Here is a 17547-nt window from a genome sequence, read left to right as displayed (position 1 = left end):
GAAGTATGGGGATAGCGCTAGAGCTCTATCGAGCGAGGATTGGGAGTTGGCTATGCACGAGGAAGAAGAAAACGGACTTGTGCAAGAGGATGAAGGGTGAGGAAGTTGGGGTGTGGGCAAGGCTGCTGGTGGCGGTGGTGCTATCAGCGCTGCTCATAATAGGTGGAATGGAGTTAAACCCAGGGCCAGGCCCAATTAGTGCCCGAGGGTGGGAAGAGATAGAGGCGCTAAAAGAAGTGGTGAAGGAGGCGTGGCAGATAGCTAAAGAAATTGCGTCAGTACGTTAAAAGTGAGGTGGACGAGCTAAAGGAGAAGGTGGAGAGAAATGAGGCGGAGATGGAGAAAATGCGATTGAAAGTCCAGGTGCTGGAGGGGGAGGTGGTGAAACTGAAGAGAGAAATGGCTGATGGGATCCAGGTACGAATGAGAAAGAACATTTTTTTAATACGGAGTGGAAGAAACAGCGAAAGAAGATAAGGTGGCTTTAGTTTATAAGATAGTGAACTTGATTCGGGACAGAATGAAGATACATTTTAGTGAAGTAGATATTGATGAGGCACAGAGTGTGGGAAGAGTGAAAGGTGGACGTGGGAGACCAATTAAGCTCACGCTGATGTCTACCCTGATGTCGGACATTATCCTAAAGAACGCGGGGAATTTAAAGGAAGAGAAGGTATGGTTGAGACAGGACATAGGTAGTGAAGCGAGCAGAGAGTTCAAAGTGCTAAGAAGACACATGTGGCGTGCGAGGAAACAAGGATTGAGAACGTTCATTAGGGGAGACAAGTTGGTGGTGAGAAACAGCCGCTGGGTGAGAGAATGGTCAATAGAAAGGCTGCAACATATGGACCAAAATTATTTACAGACCATTACAGAAAAGAGAGCGATAGTAGTAACAAGAGAAGAGAAGAGCTCGGTGGTGGATCAGGGAGAAACGGCGGTTGGCGAGAGGGGCAGCGAGGACCAACGTGAAGAAAGAAGAGGCAAGAGTGAAGATGGAAGGGAAGAAGAAGAGGACGAGCAGGGAGTGGAGCACAACGCGAACAGTCATGCACCACCGGGAAATGCTGGAGAGGAAGAGGCGGCAAGTACCCGGAGAGAGGTAACAACCAGGACTAGAAGTGTAAGTCTGAAAGATCTATGGGGAAAGAGAAGTAAAGGGCAGAAGGAGAGGGGGAACAAAGAGTCTGTAAGGGCGGTTAAGAAGGGAGAGAACAGAGAGGATAGAGAAGGTCTTCGTAGAACTAAATGTAAGTTAAATAACGCTGCTGAGATAAATAAAAATAAGGGAGATAAGGAGGGGGTAGGGGAGGGTAGTAGGTAGCTAGGGTGGAAGATAGGCATGATAAATATTGAAGGGGTGGGAAGTAAGTTGGGGAATGAAGAGGTTTTCAAAATGGTAGAGAGTTTTGATATAGTGGCCCTCCTAGAGACATGGCTAAAAGAAGGGACAAATTTAACCTAGAAGGGGTTCGTGATAAGGAATAAAACGAAGAAAAAGCAGGGAAAGAAGGGGAGAACTTCGGGTGGAATTTCATTATTAGTTAAAGAAGAACTAAGTGATCAAGTCATAGATATAGAAAATGAGCTTGAAGAGGTATTATGGGTTAGGTTTAAAATGGGGGGGAGGTGGAAAGAAAGAATGTGTGTTTGGGTTTTATATACAATCCTCCAAGGGGATCAATATATGGGAATGATTACTTCTTCGATGGCCTGATAGAGGAAATTAATATTATTAGTGGAAAGTACGAAGAGGATGGACTGATTTTGTTAGGGGACTTAAATGCAAGAATAGGAAGCTCTTGTCCAGAGTATGGTAAAAAGTACGGAGAGTAAAAAATGGGAGATAGGAAAAGTGAAGATAAAGTGAGAAACGTTTACGGTCAGAAGTTGTTAGAAGTATGTGAGGCGTGTGAATTGTATATCCTAAATGGGTGGTGGCAGGGTGATAAGGAAAAATGACATATTACATATGAAGGAGGTAGTGTTATTGATCTGATTATGAGTTCGGATGATATGTTGGACAGAATTAACAGGATGGGAATGGTGGATTGGCTGGAATTGCACCACTCCCCGCTATATATGATCGTAAATAGGGATGGGGTGCTGAAGAGAAGAGTTCAGGAAGAGAATGGAGTGTGGGAGGTCGCAGAGTTCCTATGTATATATGGTCAGAGGAGAGGAGAGCAAAGTTATGCAAATATCTGGAGAAGGATGAATTCCAGATCATCAGGGTGGGGATTGAGGCAGCAGTGAAAGGTAATAATATTGACAGAGCTGTAGAGCTTTTGCAGTATCCGGGGAGGAAAATAGCTGAGGAGAAATCATACAGGAATAAGAATAGAGAGGTGGGAGAGGGTTGGTTCAAGAAGGAATGTAAGGAAAAAAGGAAGGCAGTGTTGAGAGCGTTGGCTGAGTTCAGGAAACATGGTGAGAGGGGGTTAAGGGAAAAATTTTGCAGGATGAGGAAATAATTCAAGAATATGATAGGAGAGAAGAAAAAGGTTTGGCAGGAGGCTCAAACGGAAACTTTAAATAGGGAGTGCAAGAACAGGGAAGGAGAAAAGGTGTGGGCGAGGGTTAAAAAAATAAACAGGGGGACGAGTAGTGACGAAACCGAAAATGGAACATGGGTAGAGTACTTCCACGAATTACTAGGAGAACAGGAAGGGTGGGGTAAGGCCGACGGAGGTGATGAAGGGCTGCCAAGAGCTGGAAAAAGAGAATAACAAGTGAGGAGATGAGGGTAGTGATAAAAAATTTGAAGACCATGACTGCAGGTGGGGAAAGTGGGATAACTAATGTGTACTGGAAGAAAGTAGCAAAAAATAAGCAGATGATAGAGTGTCTGGTAACATTCTTCAACAAGTTATTTGAGGGAGCGAAATTCCCTAAATAATGGCAGAAGGGGATTATATGTCCTATTTATAAAAATAAAGGGGAGAGGACTAATCCCAGTAATTATAGAGGTATAACCCTGCTGGACTCCCTGAGCAAGGTGTACACAGGTATTCTAGCAAATAGATTTTGGAAGTGGACAGAGGATTACTCATATATATCGTGTTTTCAAAATGGATTTAGGAAGGGGAGCATGACGGCTGATAATTTAAGGATCGTGAGAACCATAATTGATAAATATGTAAGAAAAGCAGGGGCCAAAGTATTTATTGCCACAATTGACTTCCAGAAGACATTTGGTACAGTGAGCAGGGAGGCCCTGTTTGAAAGATTGGGGAGGGTTGGGGTGGGAGAGAAGATGAGAAGAGCGATCAGAAGTATATATGAGAAAGTCTATTGTAGCATCAGGGTGGAAGATGGGGTAGTGAGTGGAGTGATTGAGTCGAAAGTTGGGTTGAAACAGGGATGTAAATTGTCGCCAAAGTTCTTGGCCCGAGTTATGTTCCTTTCTATATGTGGATTCCTCCAGAATATTTTACCCAGGAGGAAGCCATCATCAGTATATCATTCATACAGAGAGAGCTGCATTTCCTCAGGAGTTAGTAACGCTGTAGTTTCCCACTGCTTTCAGCTGTGTAGCAGTATCAACACAGCTAAGCCATATTGAGTATTATTACAAGGCCATATCAGTCAATCATCCAGACTCTCAGGCAGCTACCCCCTTTTCTAGGAACCATTCACTAGTCTGTCTTGCCGACAGATACCCATCTGATATGGCTGCACCTACGGTTTGGCTATCTGCTTCATTGGGACACACAAGCATCCCTACTGTGGAAAGGTCACACGGTTCATAGGGGTAGTGAACCAGGGTACTAAAATTAATTTATAAATTAGTCCAGAACGAAGGTAATGAAAAATTACTTTTAAACAACAAGGAATTTGTGATTTGTGCCACAAATATACCTAGTAATACCACAAGCCTTCAGCTTGGCACTCACGTGCCAATAAATGACATTACAATCTGAGCTTCTAGAAACGAAGAAACTGAAATAATTTGCCGTACTGTCAGTATGTAATGTTCACATTCATTTTACAAAGTATACATTTATTGTTCACCTATTCAATACCTACAGTACTACATTTTGTGGTTAAATAACCATAAAAGGTTGAAAAGTTGTGGACATGTTTTGCCCTTATTATTGGGCATCATCAGCACATCAGTTAATCTTAAAACAAACAATTTTCTTAAAAAAATAATTACACTATTGTTCATGAAAAACTGAGATGAGATATGTTGTGATATTAAAAAAATATTTCTATGATACAGTAGTTAAGAAATTTGACATGGGAAATACGAGCACATGACAACATTATTGTAGTACACTTTACAATATTGTCTAAAAATTAATTGATATGATAAGAGGTTTTTTAAAAATTAGTGAAAGTCTACTTAGCAGCAATTTCAATTCCAGATACATGCCAAGTTGCCTCCAGTAATTCAGCGTCAATTTAGTACACACCTGTTGGGCTATGCATCCCTCACAGATGTGTATTAGGAGAGGACTGCCCCTCTATAGGCCTCTGCGCTAAATTTAATTTCCATTGTTTCCTTTCCTTGTAAGACGTACGAAAACCAAAGACGCTGAACAGAGCCTTGCTCCTGCTAAGGAGCCCAAAGCCCGGAAATAGGAAAATACTCAAACAGCCAATCAGGGAAGCTACCTATGTTTCGACCCGAAGTTTCACCAATACAATTTGGCATTATTTTCACCAATAGAATAACAGCACCATATACGGTAATGCGGGAAATTCGTTCTAGAGGTTTTGATTGCGAAACTCAGCAATTTCGTGATCGAAGCCTCTGCATGGCAACTACAGGGTGATACAAAGAATGGGTTACAACAAACATATTACTGGAGATCTCCGATATCAATGTCTTTTCTTTTAACACTCGATAATTAAGTAAATAATAGTCTCTTCTGTGAGTCCTGAAAATTCTTTAAAATCACACAATTTCACCAGAAATAAAACACACAAAATTTTACATTATTTTTACAACAACAACAACAATGAAATATTTAATAGAATTCTTCAAAAATGTCAGTTCCTTAGTTTCTTTTGACAAGTCACAAATGATTCTACCGACTATCAACTCACCACAATTATGAATTTATTAATAACCCGCTGACAGTTCAAGGAGACCAAATCACATATTAGAATGTTTTTAATAACATTTTCTACGTATGGAAGGTAGCCAAACACATCCAAATAAGTAAAATACATCATAAGACTGATGGATAAACCCTGTTACTATCAAATTCTCTAAAGAGTTGACATGTGATCACACATATCGGGAAGGCACTGCCAACTTTCCATAATGAAAAGTGGTTTCTGCCCACAAATTATGATTTGGGAGGCAACGTGCTGGCATATAAATTCAATTAACCGACCATCACTACCTTTAAACCACAGCACCAGACTCAATACCATTTGAATTGCAGTGTGCAGTGATATACGAGTGGCTGGTCACAGTTAAGAGTACACTATGTGCAGTATGTGTAATTCCCACCTTTGTACGAGTCTGTTGCACCACTGGCTGTGTAGTTGAGATAACTGTACCTTTCCTTGGAAGAGATGGAATGTCTGGAATTAATTAGAGTTCCGTTGGGTCTGCAGTGATCCCAGACATGAGAGAGAGGTTTGATCTCATTATGACAATACAACTTACGTCAATAGCAAAAAACAAGGTGTAACAACAATTCAGGCATATCTCTAAATAAAAATTCACTTACATCAACAGTAGCCTCTTCTTCTTCATCTGTCAGCAATCCTGGCTCGCATTTGATGAAATGTGGCTCCTCCATGTTGTTTCCAAAACCTACAAAATAAAACTCTTTTCATGATTTTAACATCGGGAGATTAAATAATACCTTGAATAACATTTTTTAAGCATTTTTGTTTATTGCATTCACAACTCGGAACAAAAAATGATGCATTTTAAAATGTATAATGGTACTTCATGATATAAGACAAATTAACCAAAAATTAGCTCTAACGCTTGGTAGTTTGTGAAGATTGTTCTTGAATTCATTGTCCAGTGAACTCCACTATTACACAAAGTATGAAGAACAATCTCACTCCTTGCAAAACACTTCTACGTGTACATGAATTTATTAGTTGTAATAGAGCTAGCAAAGTGAGAGAATGTGCTGAGTGAGGAAGATGGAAATTGCTGTTCAACAGTAGTGAGTAGCACAGGCGAGCGAAGGCAGAACGTTCTGTCACCTACAACACACTGATGATGGCAGCAGTGGCAGTGATACTTGTCTCTGCAAGGCAGGACTCAATATGGCCCATACTGCATCTTTGTGGGGTTAAACGGCCCACATATAAGGAAGATTGATGCTCAAATCAATAAAACAATGTAAATGATCTCTGGTACCATCCCTCCATTTCATCTCTGTACGTGTAATGCTCTGGTCAATGAGCACCATAAGATACTCTTCCTATTCATGTTGACATGCAGTGCTGATCTGTAAAATTATACTGTGTATTCTGAACTGAAACTGTAAAATATGTATTTAATATTAGACTTCTTCTTAGCAATGAAAACTCAGCTAACAGTGCTCCATAGTGTGTTATAGTGCTTCGTTAACTGCATCTAATGGTTTCATTTTAAGTTCACATTTTTTTTACCTGTGCTTCTTATTTGTGATTGACTAAACCTCAACACACAGTGCTCCCTAAAGATTTTAGTGCTTCACTAACAGCAACTATCGCATTTTATTTATCCGTGCATTGTTTTACACTTACATGTGATCAGTTGATGATGACCAAGAATACTGGTCAAAACCGGAACCAATTTTAATTAAATAGGAATGTAAACTTACATTTCTTATTTTAATAGTATTGGAAGGTTGAACCATTTCATATCTTCTTTTAACTTAATAGTGACCTCACTTCAATAAGGAACACTATGAAATTCTTATCTCTTAATAATTAGATGCAGTTTGGTTTTCGCGAACATAGATCTACCCTCCAGATCATCCCAAAAGACACTATCCAGAAAGCTTTAAAACTCCCAAAAGGAAAGCCGTATGGGTTCTTCATAGACTTAACCAAGACCTTCAACTGAAATAAAAGAATAATGCTGGTAGAGGAACTAGCATCAATGATATTCTTCACAGTAACCAGATGAATAGATCAGAATACATAGAATAAGGTGACCCTTTATGTCCTCTGTAATGACTGTCAATGTTCAAGCTATAGCATCAGAAAAAGTATAACTGGTAATCCATGCAGATTATATGGTAATGGAAGCAAATACAAGAAAAGGTCTACAAAACAGCCTACTATTTTTTGTTCTTGTGTTTTTTTTTAAATTTTTTCCTAAGGCAGGCTAAATGTGATATGTTTAGCGGCAAGCTTTGTCTGTTTGGCCAACGTTTGAACCATTAAGATAAGGATATGTTTAACTGGCTTGCTTGATTTTCGAATCAATTAAGGTCAAAGTCTTGTTGGTTTTTCATGTATTTTACATGCACCTTCCTCAAACCAGGGAATGATTGCAATGGAACACAAAGTAATTAATTAGTGAAAAAGTCAACAGTAAGAACCACTAATATTTAACCTTCAATGTGTTCATTTAGAATTTTAATACAGATACAGACTCTTTTAACAAAAATGTTTACTGTGTATTCTTTCAGTGGCATGCGGTAGTGATGGGAATATGATATAGATGTTGATTCCCATAGGGAATCTGAAATATTTGTCCCGAATGAGTAAATTTATAATACCAATATAAATGGTCCGTTATTGGACATTATAAATTTTAAACTATCAGTAGACTACCGACTGTGAAGCACGACTATAAAATGATTCATTTGGTTTGAAATCAGTTATGAAGTAGTAATATACGTTTTGTACTGTGGTACTATATTAACTAGTAATTAGTCATTTGCTAGTAACTTCCGAAATGTGGATTTTTGTATTAAACTACCGATTTTTGCGCATTTCTTTTGCTGGTAGTGATATAAGCGGAAATATTGAGACTAGTAACAAACATTACACAATGTTCGAGTGAAGTGATCGGAAACTGAAATACCTACGTTGGTCTATCAAATAAGATAAAATGTCCCGATTAAAGCAATTGTGGTCATTGCGTTTCATTTTAAATAAAATGCATTTTTGTGCCCCAAACCACAAGTTAATGAATGTAAGATCGCCTCTTCATAAAATAACAAATGAAAGTTAATTTCAGACGAAGGTTTGGTTTACACTGTATTGTAATGACACCACATATTAAAGTAATGTGAATACAGCAAAATAAACTAAATTTTTAAAAACATATTTTCTTAGGACCAAGTAATTGTGCATATATTAATTTTAAAATCATTTCATTCATTTAAGGTTAATGTTCAATCATCAGAGGTTCATTAAGTATATGGAAAGTATTTATAGAAACTGTAACATGATTACCTATTGATAAAGTGCACAATAATAAAACTGCACTTATCATTATAAAACTTTGAGTCAGATATCCATTAATTTACAATAAATGAGTGACTACAGTACATAATGAAAGTGGAGGCTGATTTCAGCGCTGAATAGTGGAAACAATTTGAATTTGCGATCCGAATGAAAAACCGAATGCAAACGGAAACTATCGCTTGTAACGGTAGTTGACGACTACTGAGTAATTTGGTAGTTTTCATTCAATAGTCCCACAACTAGAGTGCGGTGAACATATTCATTACCTCAGCTGCAAAAATGTTTTTTTAAATATAAACAGTCGTCTAAAGTCAACATTGCCATTTTATAAGGCTGTATTTTTTGTGGATAGGTCTACCTGGGAAAGATCTTTCAGGAATTTTTTCAACCATACGCTCGCACATACTTTCTAATTGATATTCACGGCAGTGACGACACCATCATTACTTAAGCTATAGCAGATTTTAAACAATGTACTTACAGTTTGATCTGTTGATGATTTGTGATAGTACAGTCATGGTTTTCACAAAAATAAACTGAGATTATTTTTTACTTAAAAAGCCCAATCTAAACTAATCAGCAAAATTTAACTGGTATTTTACCGTCATTGAAGTTTTATAGTTTCACTTGCATACTGAGTGGATGTTCATCAACGACAAACACGGGAAAGTATTTGTCATGGCATATAACACACGTTATATTAATGAAGAATGCCACAGAACTCATGAAACCTTCACCTATAATCCAAGAGGAACACTACCAAAATTCACTATATACCACCATCACAGAAAAATATTCATGCTTAACTCTGTGTTCATGCTGGGCAACTTAAATATTTTTCTGCAGCTATCAGAACACATACTCTACACGTGTCATCAATGAATTGCATATAAAATAAAATACAAAGGTTTAGTCCAACTACTCTTAGTTGCACTCCACCAGGAAGGTTGCTCACATTGCACGCAAGGTTCTATTGGTTCCTACTTGATTTGGGAGTATTCCTCACAGCACAGCAAGATTCATTATATTAGAAGAATGTCGAACAATCCTATCAATATTTAACTTCTGTTTTGGATTTATTGGACATTACGCAAGAAAGATTCCCTCTGTGCCAATGTTGAACTTTATATCTCCACCCGAAGACACATTCCGAACTCTAGAAACTTAATAGAAGCCTTTGGATTTTGCTTTTAAACCAGCATATTACATTTTTAAATGTGCAATTTTAGAGTGTTCACCAACAGAGATTATTTTATTCATTCTGCAATAACTGTATAATTCTTACAGTTTAACTGTATGTGACATAAATCCAAAATTTTATTTGTCACTGATAAGCATAACATCACATCTATAACGGTTCATTGGTTCACCATTTTACATGTACATCATTCCATCACATATTCAGTTCATTCTTTTAAATTCCATTCCACCATGTAATTCTGCTTTAGAACTTTGGCATATCCATATGCATCTTGGCTAGGCTGATGATGACCCACACAGGGTCGAAACTAGTACTTCGTAATACATTGTAATGTTCTTATAAACATCGCAATTACTGTAAATGCATTGAGTAGGTGGATTAAACCTTTGTATTTTATTTTATGTGTACTCTTAATTCAATACAGAACCAATATGAATAATCAATGAATTGCTCAAAAAACTGTATACATGCCGAAACCCAAGACTAAAATATATTCTTCTATATTACAAATGATTTCATTTACTGGCTCTATTTTTACTAGCAAGACAATGTGCAAGTGGCTGTACTATTAAGATGTTGCATTTTTCTTGCAGTCTCTAGTGTGTAGCGCTGAAGACATTGAGTGTCAAGTATTAAAATTAACACCCCTTACCTAAGCTCTATGGCCTGTCGCCGTAAATCACTGTAGGGGGAGGAGGCACAGCTCCGCCTTGAGGAAGCTTCAGGTGCATGCACCACCCAACCGACCTTAAATTTCACTGGGGGTAGCTCTTTATCATGCCGGCAAGGAAACCCAGCTCGCTGGAGAAGCTGAACTGCCGTAGTGCGAGCGGATTGTTGAGACATCTGTACTTGGCTTGGCTTAGATGTTCGCAATTTTTTAACATTATATAAAAAGCGTTCTAAGGAATAATTCGAAAATGTTAATACAAAGTTCTTTACCCCAGCAGCGCTGGGGTAGATGGAGTTCAGTGCACACCAATTTGTTCTTTGGTTTGTAACAATATTGCGAGATTAGAATTAGATGTATTCCTTATATCATTTAGCCAAAAACAGTTCAATTATAAATGCTTACAATAATTTTAACATGATAAGAATTGTGATTTTATGATGTAACAAAGTCCAAGAGAATACTGGTGATGAAGAAGAAAAACATGTACAGTCATTAGCAACATAATAATGACAAGGTGGAGCCACATATTTAAATAACTGAATGTGCAACTACGGACCTAAGATAATTGACCATTATGGTTAAATGAATTAATTCTATGATACGGGTACTAACGGCATAATGTCACCAGAATGGAAAGGCGCATTATAAGCTGCAACTTATGGCCACGAGATTTGCAGTACGTGCTTTTAACAATAAGACCTGTATGATCAGAATATTTCACTGTCCAGGACCTGAATGCATTTGTGAATTGCTTTTATTATTCCAGACTGAAATCTCCAGTGAATCATTTTTATCGTCATTCTCATATCTCATTAATTACTACTCTTCATATAATGGCAGTGGGCGAATACAAACTTGACGAGGCTTAACGGCCGTGCCGAGAAATCAAACATAAACACACTATTCGTGTCACCGTGGTACCATCCTGTCTGCCCTGGTGAGGACATCTGTCGTGCAACACTGCGCCGCAAAGCGATCTGATTGGCTAACTTCCTCAAAGGATAAAATGACGACGCGAGATAGAATTATTTCTTTCAAATCATTTATCAGTATGACCAACCCTCTAACGCTCACACACCTAGTTCACGTTGTTTACGACCACTCAGTACATAAAATATTAAAAGGAAATATAGTAATAAAAAACTTACGCTTCCCACTGGGTGTTTATTCCACAACTTTTATACACTCCTGTCCTTTTTTTTTTTTTTTTTTTTACTTAATTCTAGGCCTCAAAAATTGAGGTCCGGCATCGTAAATTTAAGAGCAATCAGCTCCTCACGAAATTTACAAAGTGCAATTCCATGCTTATTTTTGTTTACGTAATCACCATAGCGAATATTCCACAAGACGTTCAGAAAACACCGAGAGTAATAAATCACTGCCGTATGGCGCGAAGGAAAGAACTGGGAAAGAAAGTACGGAGTGAGTATACGGACAGTACTTGCTTACTACAGTGGCCTCCTCAACTTTCTCGGTCTAGATGCAGCTTTATAACTGAAACCCCGGGCAATGGTTGCCATCACATATCGCCTAGTTCAAAAGAGATCCGGCTGTATTTAAAGATTCATAAATTGCAGCACCTGCATCACACTTCGTATTTCTCTAACAGAACTGTTAACATTTACATATAAAACGCGTTTATACTGTCAGTCATTTTTCCTGAGATTTCCTACTACGCTATACAGAGCAGTAGACCGAGTAAAAAGATTGAAGTAACGAAAAAACGGTACCAATGCCATTAATTTAACGGGAAATGGACTGCAATTTCATAACAATGGTGTCTCTAATTACCATCGAGCTAGAGTTCTAACATTTATTGCTCTTATAATCACATGTATTTATTTACGACTTACCTATCGACAAGTGTAAAGAAATACTACCGATGTTTCTGACGTTACCAGATGTCCCCGCTCAAGGTCCGATTTATAGACCGTCCAGGCTTAATAGCAATGAGCACAACCTAATCACTAAATTTTACCATAAATTTATCTAATACATTTGTTGTTATTGAGGGAAATCTACTGCTTATCAGCTTATCACTACCCCAGACACACATATGTTGGTTCTCCCACACCAGAACACTTGCCGAATTGTAATCGTGACGATTCTGACAGAAACACACGTTAACATGCACTCAGCCTGTAAGGGTCAGCTGCACATTACTGCATAACGGGGAGAAAAATAAACCTTCCTGTCAAATTATTATTAATTTCCTCAGAGGAACGGTAAAGAATTTGTAAGCTACGAAAAAGTTAAAGATGACAAGCACGAAATTCTAGGGGTAAGGCTCATTTCTAAAGATAATAGGCAACTTGATGTCTTTGGAGTGTACGTGATTGTAGCGGGGAATCACAATTTACCAAATGTCAATTGGGAAGGCAATGCGAACGACAGGAAGCATGACCAACAAATGGCAAATAAGTTAATATGGGAAGGGCACCTGATTCAGAAAGTGATGGAACCAACTAGAGGGAAGAATATTCTGGATGTGGTGCTGGTAAAACCAGATGAGCTCTATAGAGAAACCGAAGTAATAGATGGTATTAGTGATCACGAAGCAGTTTTTGTCGTAGTTAAAAATAAATGTGAAAGAAAGGAAGAGATTAAAATTAGGACTGTTAGGCAGTACCATATGGCTGATAAAACAGGCATGAGGGAGTTTTTAAAGTAACTAACTATGATCAGTGGAAAACGGTAAATAAAAATGTAAACAGACTCTGCGATGGGTTTAAAGCAATTGTTGAGGAATGTGAAAATAGGTTTGTACCTTTAAAGGTTTTAAGGAATGGTAAAGACCCACTATATTATAACAGGTAAGTAAAGAGACTAAGAAGGAGGTGCAGGTTGGAAAGAAATAGATTTAGAAATGGCCGTGGAAGTAAGGAGAAATTGAAGGAACTTACTAGGAAATTGAATCTAGCAAAGAAGTCAGCTAAGGATAACATGATGGCAAGCATAATTGGTGGCCATACTAATTTTAGTGAAAAATGGAAGAGTATGTATGGGTACTTTAAGGCAGAAACAGGTTCCAAGAAGGACATTCCAGGAATCATTAAGAGGCGGCCGGAGTCAGCTCTAAACCCACATTTTATTTCAAAATATCGCCACTAGTCTTGTTGTTGTCGACAGCTAACTCCACTGATAGTTACATCGCGGGTGCATAGATGTCAGCAAGAAAGGCCAAGGCCGAGCGAGCGATTCCCCTCTCACCCTCCAGCGTCACATAGTCTATCACCAGGAAGTTGTGATACAGTACTTGCACGGAGCTGATGGTGTTAACATTTGTACGGAATGCGAAACATTCCAGGAAATTATTGAGCATGGGTTAGTGCTGAGCAAAACAGTCAAAATAAGGTACCGGTACTGTTTCCGACAAAAATAAATTAAATGGCGTATGGCTTTTAGTGCCGGGAGTGTCCGAAGACAAGTTCGGCTCGCCAGATGCAGGTCTGTTGATTTGACGTCCGTAGGCGACCTGCGCGTCGTTATGAGGATGAAATGATGATGGAGACGACATATACACCCAGCCCCCATGCCAGAGAAATTAGCCAATTATGGTTAAAATTCCCGACCCTGCCGGGAATCGAACCCGGGACCCCTGTGACCAAAGGTCAGCATGCCGGACACTGTTTCCGATGTTGATATGAAGTAGTGCATCAACCCCGTCCCCGCCTCACGTACCGGCCAGTCAGTGATACATAATATAATTCTACCCAATGAAAATACAAACTGATATAACAGAAGTTAATTCATTTACGCATTTCTTTAGTCACACAGTGATACTTTGGACATACGATAAAGATTGTAACGCGACCAAGAACGAAATTTTCCAACAATCCTGAGTTAAAAAAATTGCCTTACAAATATAACAGTTTTTTCCCCTTGGAAACAAACAGTTCTGAAATATATAAACAATGTATAAAACATCCCATTGCATATAGTGTTAACATTTGAATTCGATTAAATAACATGTTTTCGAAGACGCAGAGGTGCCGGAATGTTGTCCCGAAAGAGTTCTTTAACGTGTCGACTTTCCAATACCACCGCACTGAGCCAGGATCGAACCTGCCAAGGGGCGGAAGGCCTGCGTTCCAACCTTCGAGCCGTTGTGAAAGTCTCTTTGTCTTTACAAAGACGGATTTGAAGTCGTATGTTTTCGTATTAGTTTTAAATAATAAATGTTACAGCATCTAAATATCCATTCGTTCTGTATTTCATGACTTGAGTGGAGTATAATTAGAGCAACTACTAAGCTAAAAAAAAATACCACTTCATTCTCGCTCTCGGTGACGTCAGGCGCTTTAGCCAATAGCAACGCTGCTCACGGACCTATCTGACCTATCTGAAGTGTGAGTTATTCTAGTTACGTTGGAAAACCACATTTCCAAGAAATACAAGGATTGTAAACGACGGTTTTGTATACCTACCCGTTATGAAACTCTGAAACGGTGCTGGTAAAGAACGACACAGCTGAGGGGCACTGCAACTTCCCCTTGTAGGTGGGGGTAGTAAAATAACACCCGCAGTATCACCTGCCTGTCGTAAGAGGCGACTAAAGCGGGCCCCATGGGCTCTGAACTTGGGAGTCTGGGTTGGCGACCACGGAGCCCTTAGCTGAGTCCTAGCTTTATTTCCACTTACTTGTGCCGGGCTCCTCACTTTCATATAACCCCCTTCTTCAAGTGTCACCTCTTTTTTTTTTGCTAGTTGCTTTACGTCGCACCGACACAGATAGGTCTTATGGCGACGATGGGACAGGAAAGGGCTAGGAGTGGGAAGGAAGCGGCCGTGGCTTTAATTAAGGTACAGCCCCGCTATTTGCCTGGTGTGAAAATGGGAAACCACGGAAAACCATCTTCAGGGCTGCCGACAGTGGGGTTCGAACCTACTATCTCCCGAATACTGGATACTGGCCGTACTTAAGCGACTGCAGCTATCGAGCTCGGTTTTTAAGTATCTAGAACCGCCACTGCCCATATTGTAATAGGCTACAACTGAAAGAGGAACAACATATACTTATAGCAATTTATTCTTATTCTACTAAACCTTAAAATAGTTTTATAAATGTATACACACAGAGATATTACAGAAACATTAGTAGCAACTACTATTCAGTATGCGGATTCTGAACCTTTACTGCATCTATTTCTGTAACGTTACGCCATTTAGCCATTCTTTTAGTGAGATATGTTGTAGCTTATTCGAACTGACGATTCACCTCCGACTTACAATTACCAATAAAAATAAGTTAATTGTCTTAGTTTGAATAGTAAGCATCATTGCGTCACTAATATAATAAAGACAATTCAATAAAGTCGGATAACACCTACCTCAGATAAGGCAGCTGTTTTAAGTTCATTGGCAATTTCATGGTATTCTTCACCAACATATTTGTCATATTCTTCGGCGTGTTTTAAAAAATAATGTCGATGAATGTTAATTTTTTTTTTGCTGGTGGTTTTACGTCGCACCGACACAGATAGGTCTTATGGCGACAATGGGATAAGAAGGGCCTAGGAGTTGGAAGGAAGCGGGCGCGGCCTTAATTAAGGTACAGCCCCAGCATTTGCCTGATGTGAAAATGGGAAACTACGTAAAACCATCTTCAGGGCTGCCGACAGTGGGATTCGAACCCACTATCTCCCGGATGCAAGCTCACAGCCGCGCGCCTCTAACCGCACTGCCAACTCGCCCAGTGTTAAAATTTTTAATAAAGATTAATGTCTTATAATAAATCAAGCATTTTGCCATTCCATTGCTCTCGGTAAAAAGATACGGCATAATAAACACGACAAAATATAACGTGCTATTGAAAGGTCATACCACAACTAGCGAGTAACAAAGTATTGTCAGCGTGTCCACTGCCGCTTGTTATGAAGCGCAGGTGAGGAAGCGACTGATAGCAGCTCACCACATCCCTGCATGGGTAAGAGCTAATCTGTCATCATCCCTCTTCAATGACAAGGCTTAGTGACGCTGCGGCATCTGACGGAAACTGGCTGAACTACCAGCAGTAGAATTCGGCCGACACTCGTAAGTCAATAAGCAGAGCTTTATTAAAATCGCGATTAAATATATAAAGAATCCCTAATTTTAAATTATGTTAAAGTAGCCCATTAGAGGAAAATATAAACTTCCCTACGGTATAGTTTGCTTGTAATTTGAACACCACCTTGACTTAAAACAAGTTTAGGAAAACCGCGGTTCAGAGCTCAATTTCATATGGAGATTCTTTATTTTAACTACCATTTTATAACTATATTTGCATTTCTTTTTGAAATGCTTTTACGCTAATGAAAAGTGTATCACAGACTACCGTGCGCTATAAAAACAAAGTAATTTTACCTTGTTCCGTTTCCTTGTAAACACTTTTACATACTTTTCACCCATGTTACAACAACTCCTGAGCTGGTGGCCGGCCGTTCCAGCTCCGGCAGCCTCTTAATGAACAAGGGGAGTATGTATGCGAGGATCTTCAAAAGGCAGAAGTATTCAGTCAGCAGTATGTAAATATTGTTGGTTACAAGGATAATGTCCAGATAGAGGAGGTTATTAATACTAGAGAAGTATTCAAATTTACCTATGACAGCAATGACATTTACAGTAAGATAAACAAGTTGAAAACTAGAAAAGCAGCTGGAATTTATAAGGTTTCGCGGGATGTACTAAAGACAATGGGTTGGGATATAGTACCATGTCTGTTTGATACTTGTTTGATTATTGTTTGCATGAAGGAACCTTACCAAATGAATGGAGAGTTGCTATAGTAGCCCCTGTATATAAAGGCAAGGGTGATAGACATAAAGCTGAAAATTACAGGCCAGTCAGTTTGACATGCATTGTATGTAAGCTTTGGGAAAGCATTCTTTCTGATTATATAAGACATGTTTGCAAAATTAATAACTGGTTTGATAGAAGGCAGTTTGGGTTTAGGAAAGGTTATTCCACTGAAGCCCAACTTGTAGGATTCCAGCAAGATATAGCAGAAATCTTGGAGTCAGGAGGTCAATTGGACTGTATCGCGGTTGATTTGTCTAAGGCATTTGATAGGGTAGATCATGGGAGACTACTGGCAAAAATGAGTGCAATTGGACATAACAAAAGAGTGACTGAATGGGTAGCTCTGTTTCTAGAAAACAGAACTCAGAGAATTAGAGTAGGTGAAGCTTTATGTGTCCGTGTAAAAATTAAGAGGGGAATTCCTCAAGGCAGTATTATTGGACCTTTATGTTTTCTTAGATATTTCAGTGATATGTGTAAAGAAATGGAATCAGAGATAAGGCTT

General features: G+C 38.9%; 1 protein-coding gene across 1 annotated transcript in view; it reads right to left on the bottom strand.

Annotated features, from left to right (window-relative positions):
* Positions 1 to 5772, bottom strand: part of LOC136881886 (uncharacterized) — a 77558-nt gene extending 71786 nt beyond the window's left edge. The window contains exon 1 of the mRNA XM_067154330.2: positions 5691 to 5772. Within this exon, the coding sequence (XP_067010431.2) occupies positions 5691 to 5762 (72 nt within the window). The 5' untranslated portion in view covers positions 5763 to 5772. The remainder of the gene's footprint in view (positions 1 to 5690) is intronic.
* Positions 5773 to 17547: the final 11775 nt, after the last annotated feature.

The sequence above is a fragment of the Anabrus simplex genome, chromosome 10 (genome assembly GCF_040414725.1).
Source record: "Anabrus simplex isolate iqAnaSimp1 chromosome 10, ASM4041472v1, whole genome shotgun sequence".
NCBI classification, from domain to species: Eukaryota; Metazoa; Arthropoda; class Insecta; order Orthoptera; family Tettigoniidae; genus Anabrus; species Anabrus simplex.
This window is presented reverse-complemented; position numbering and strand designations above follow the sequence as displayed.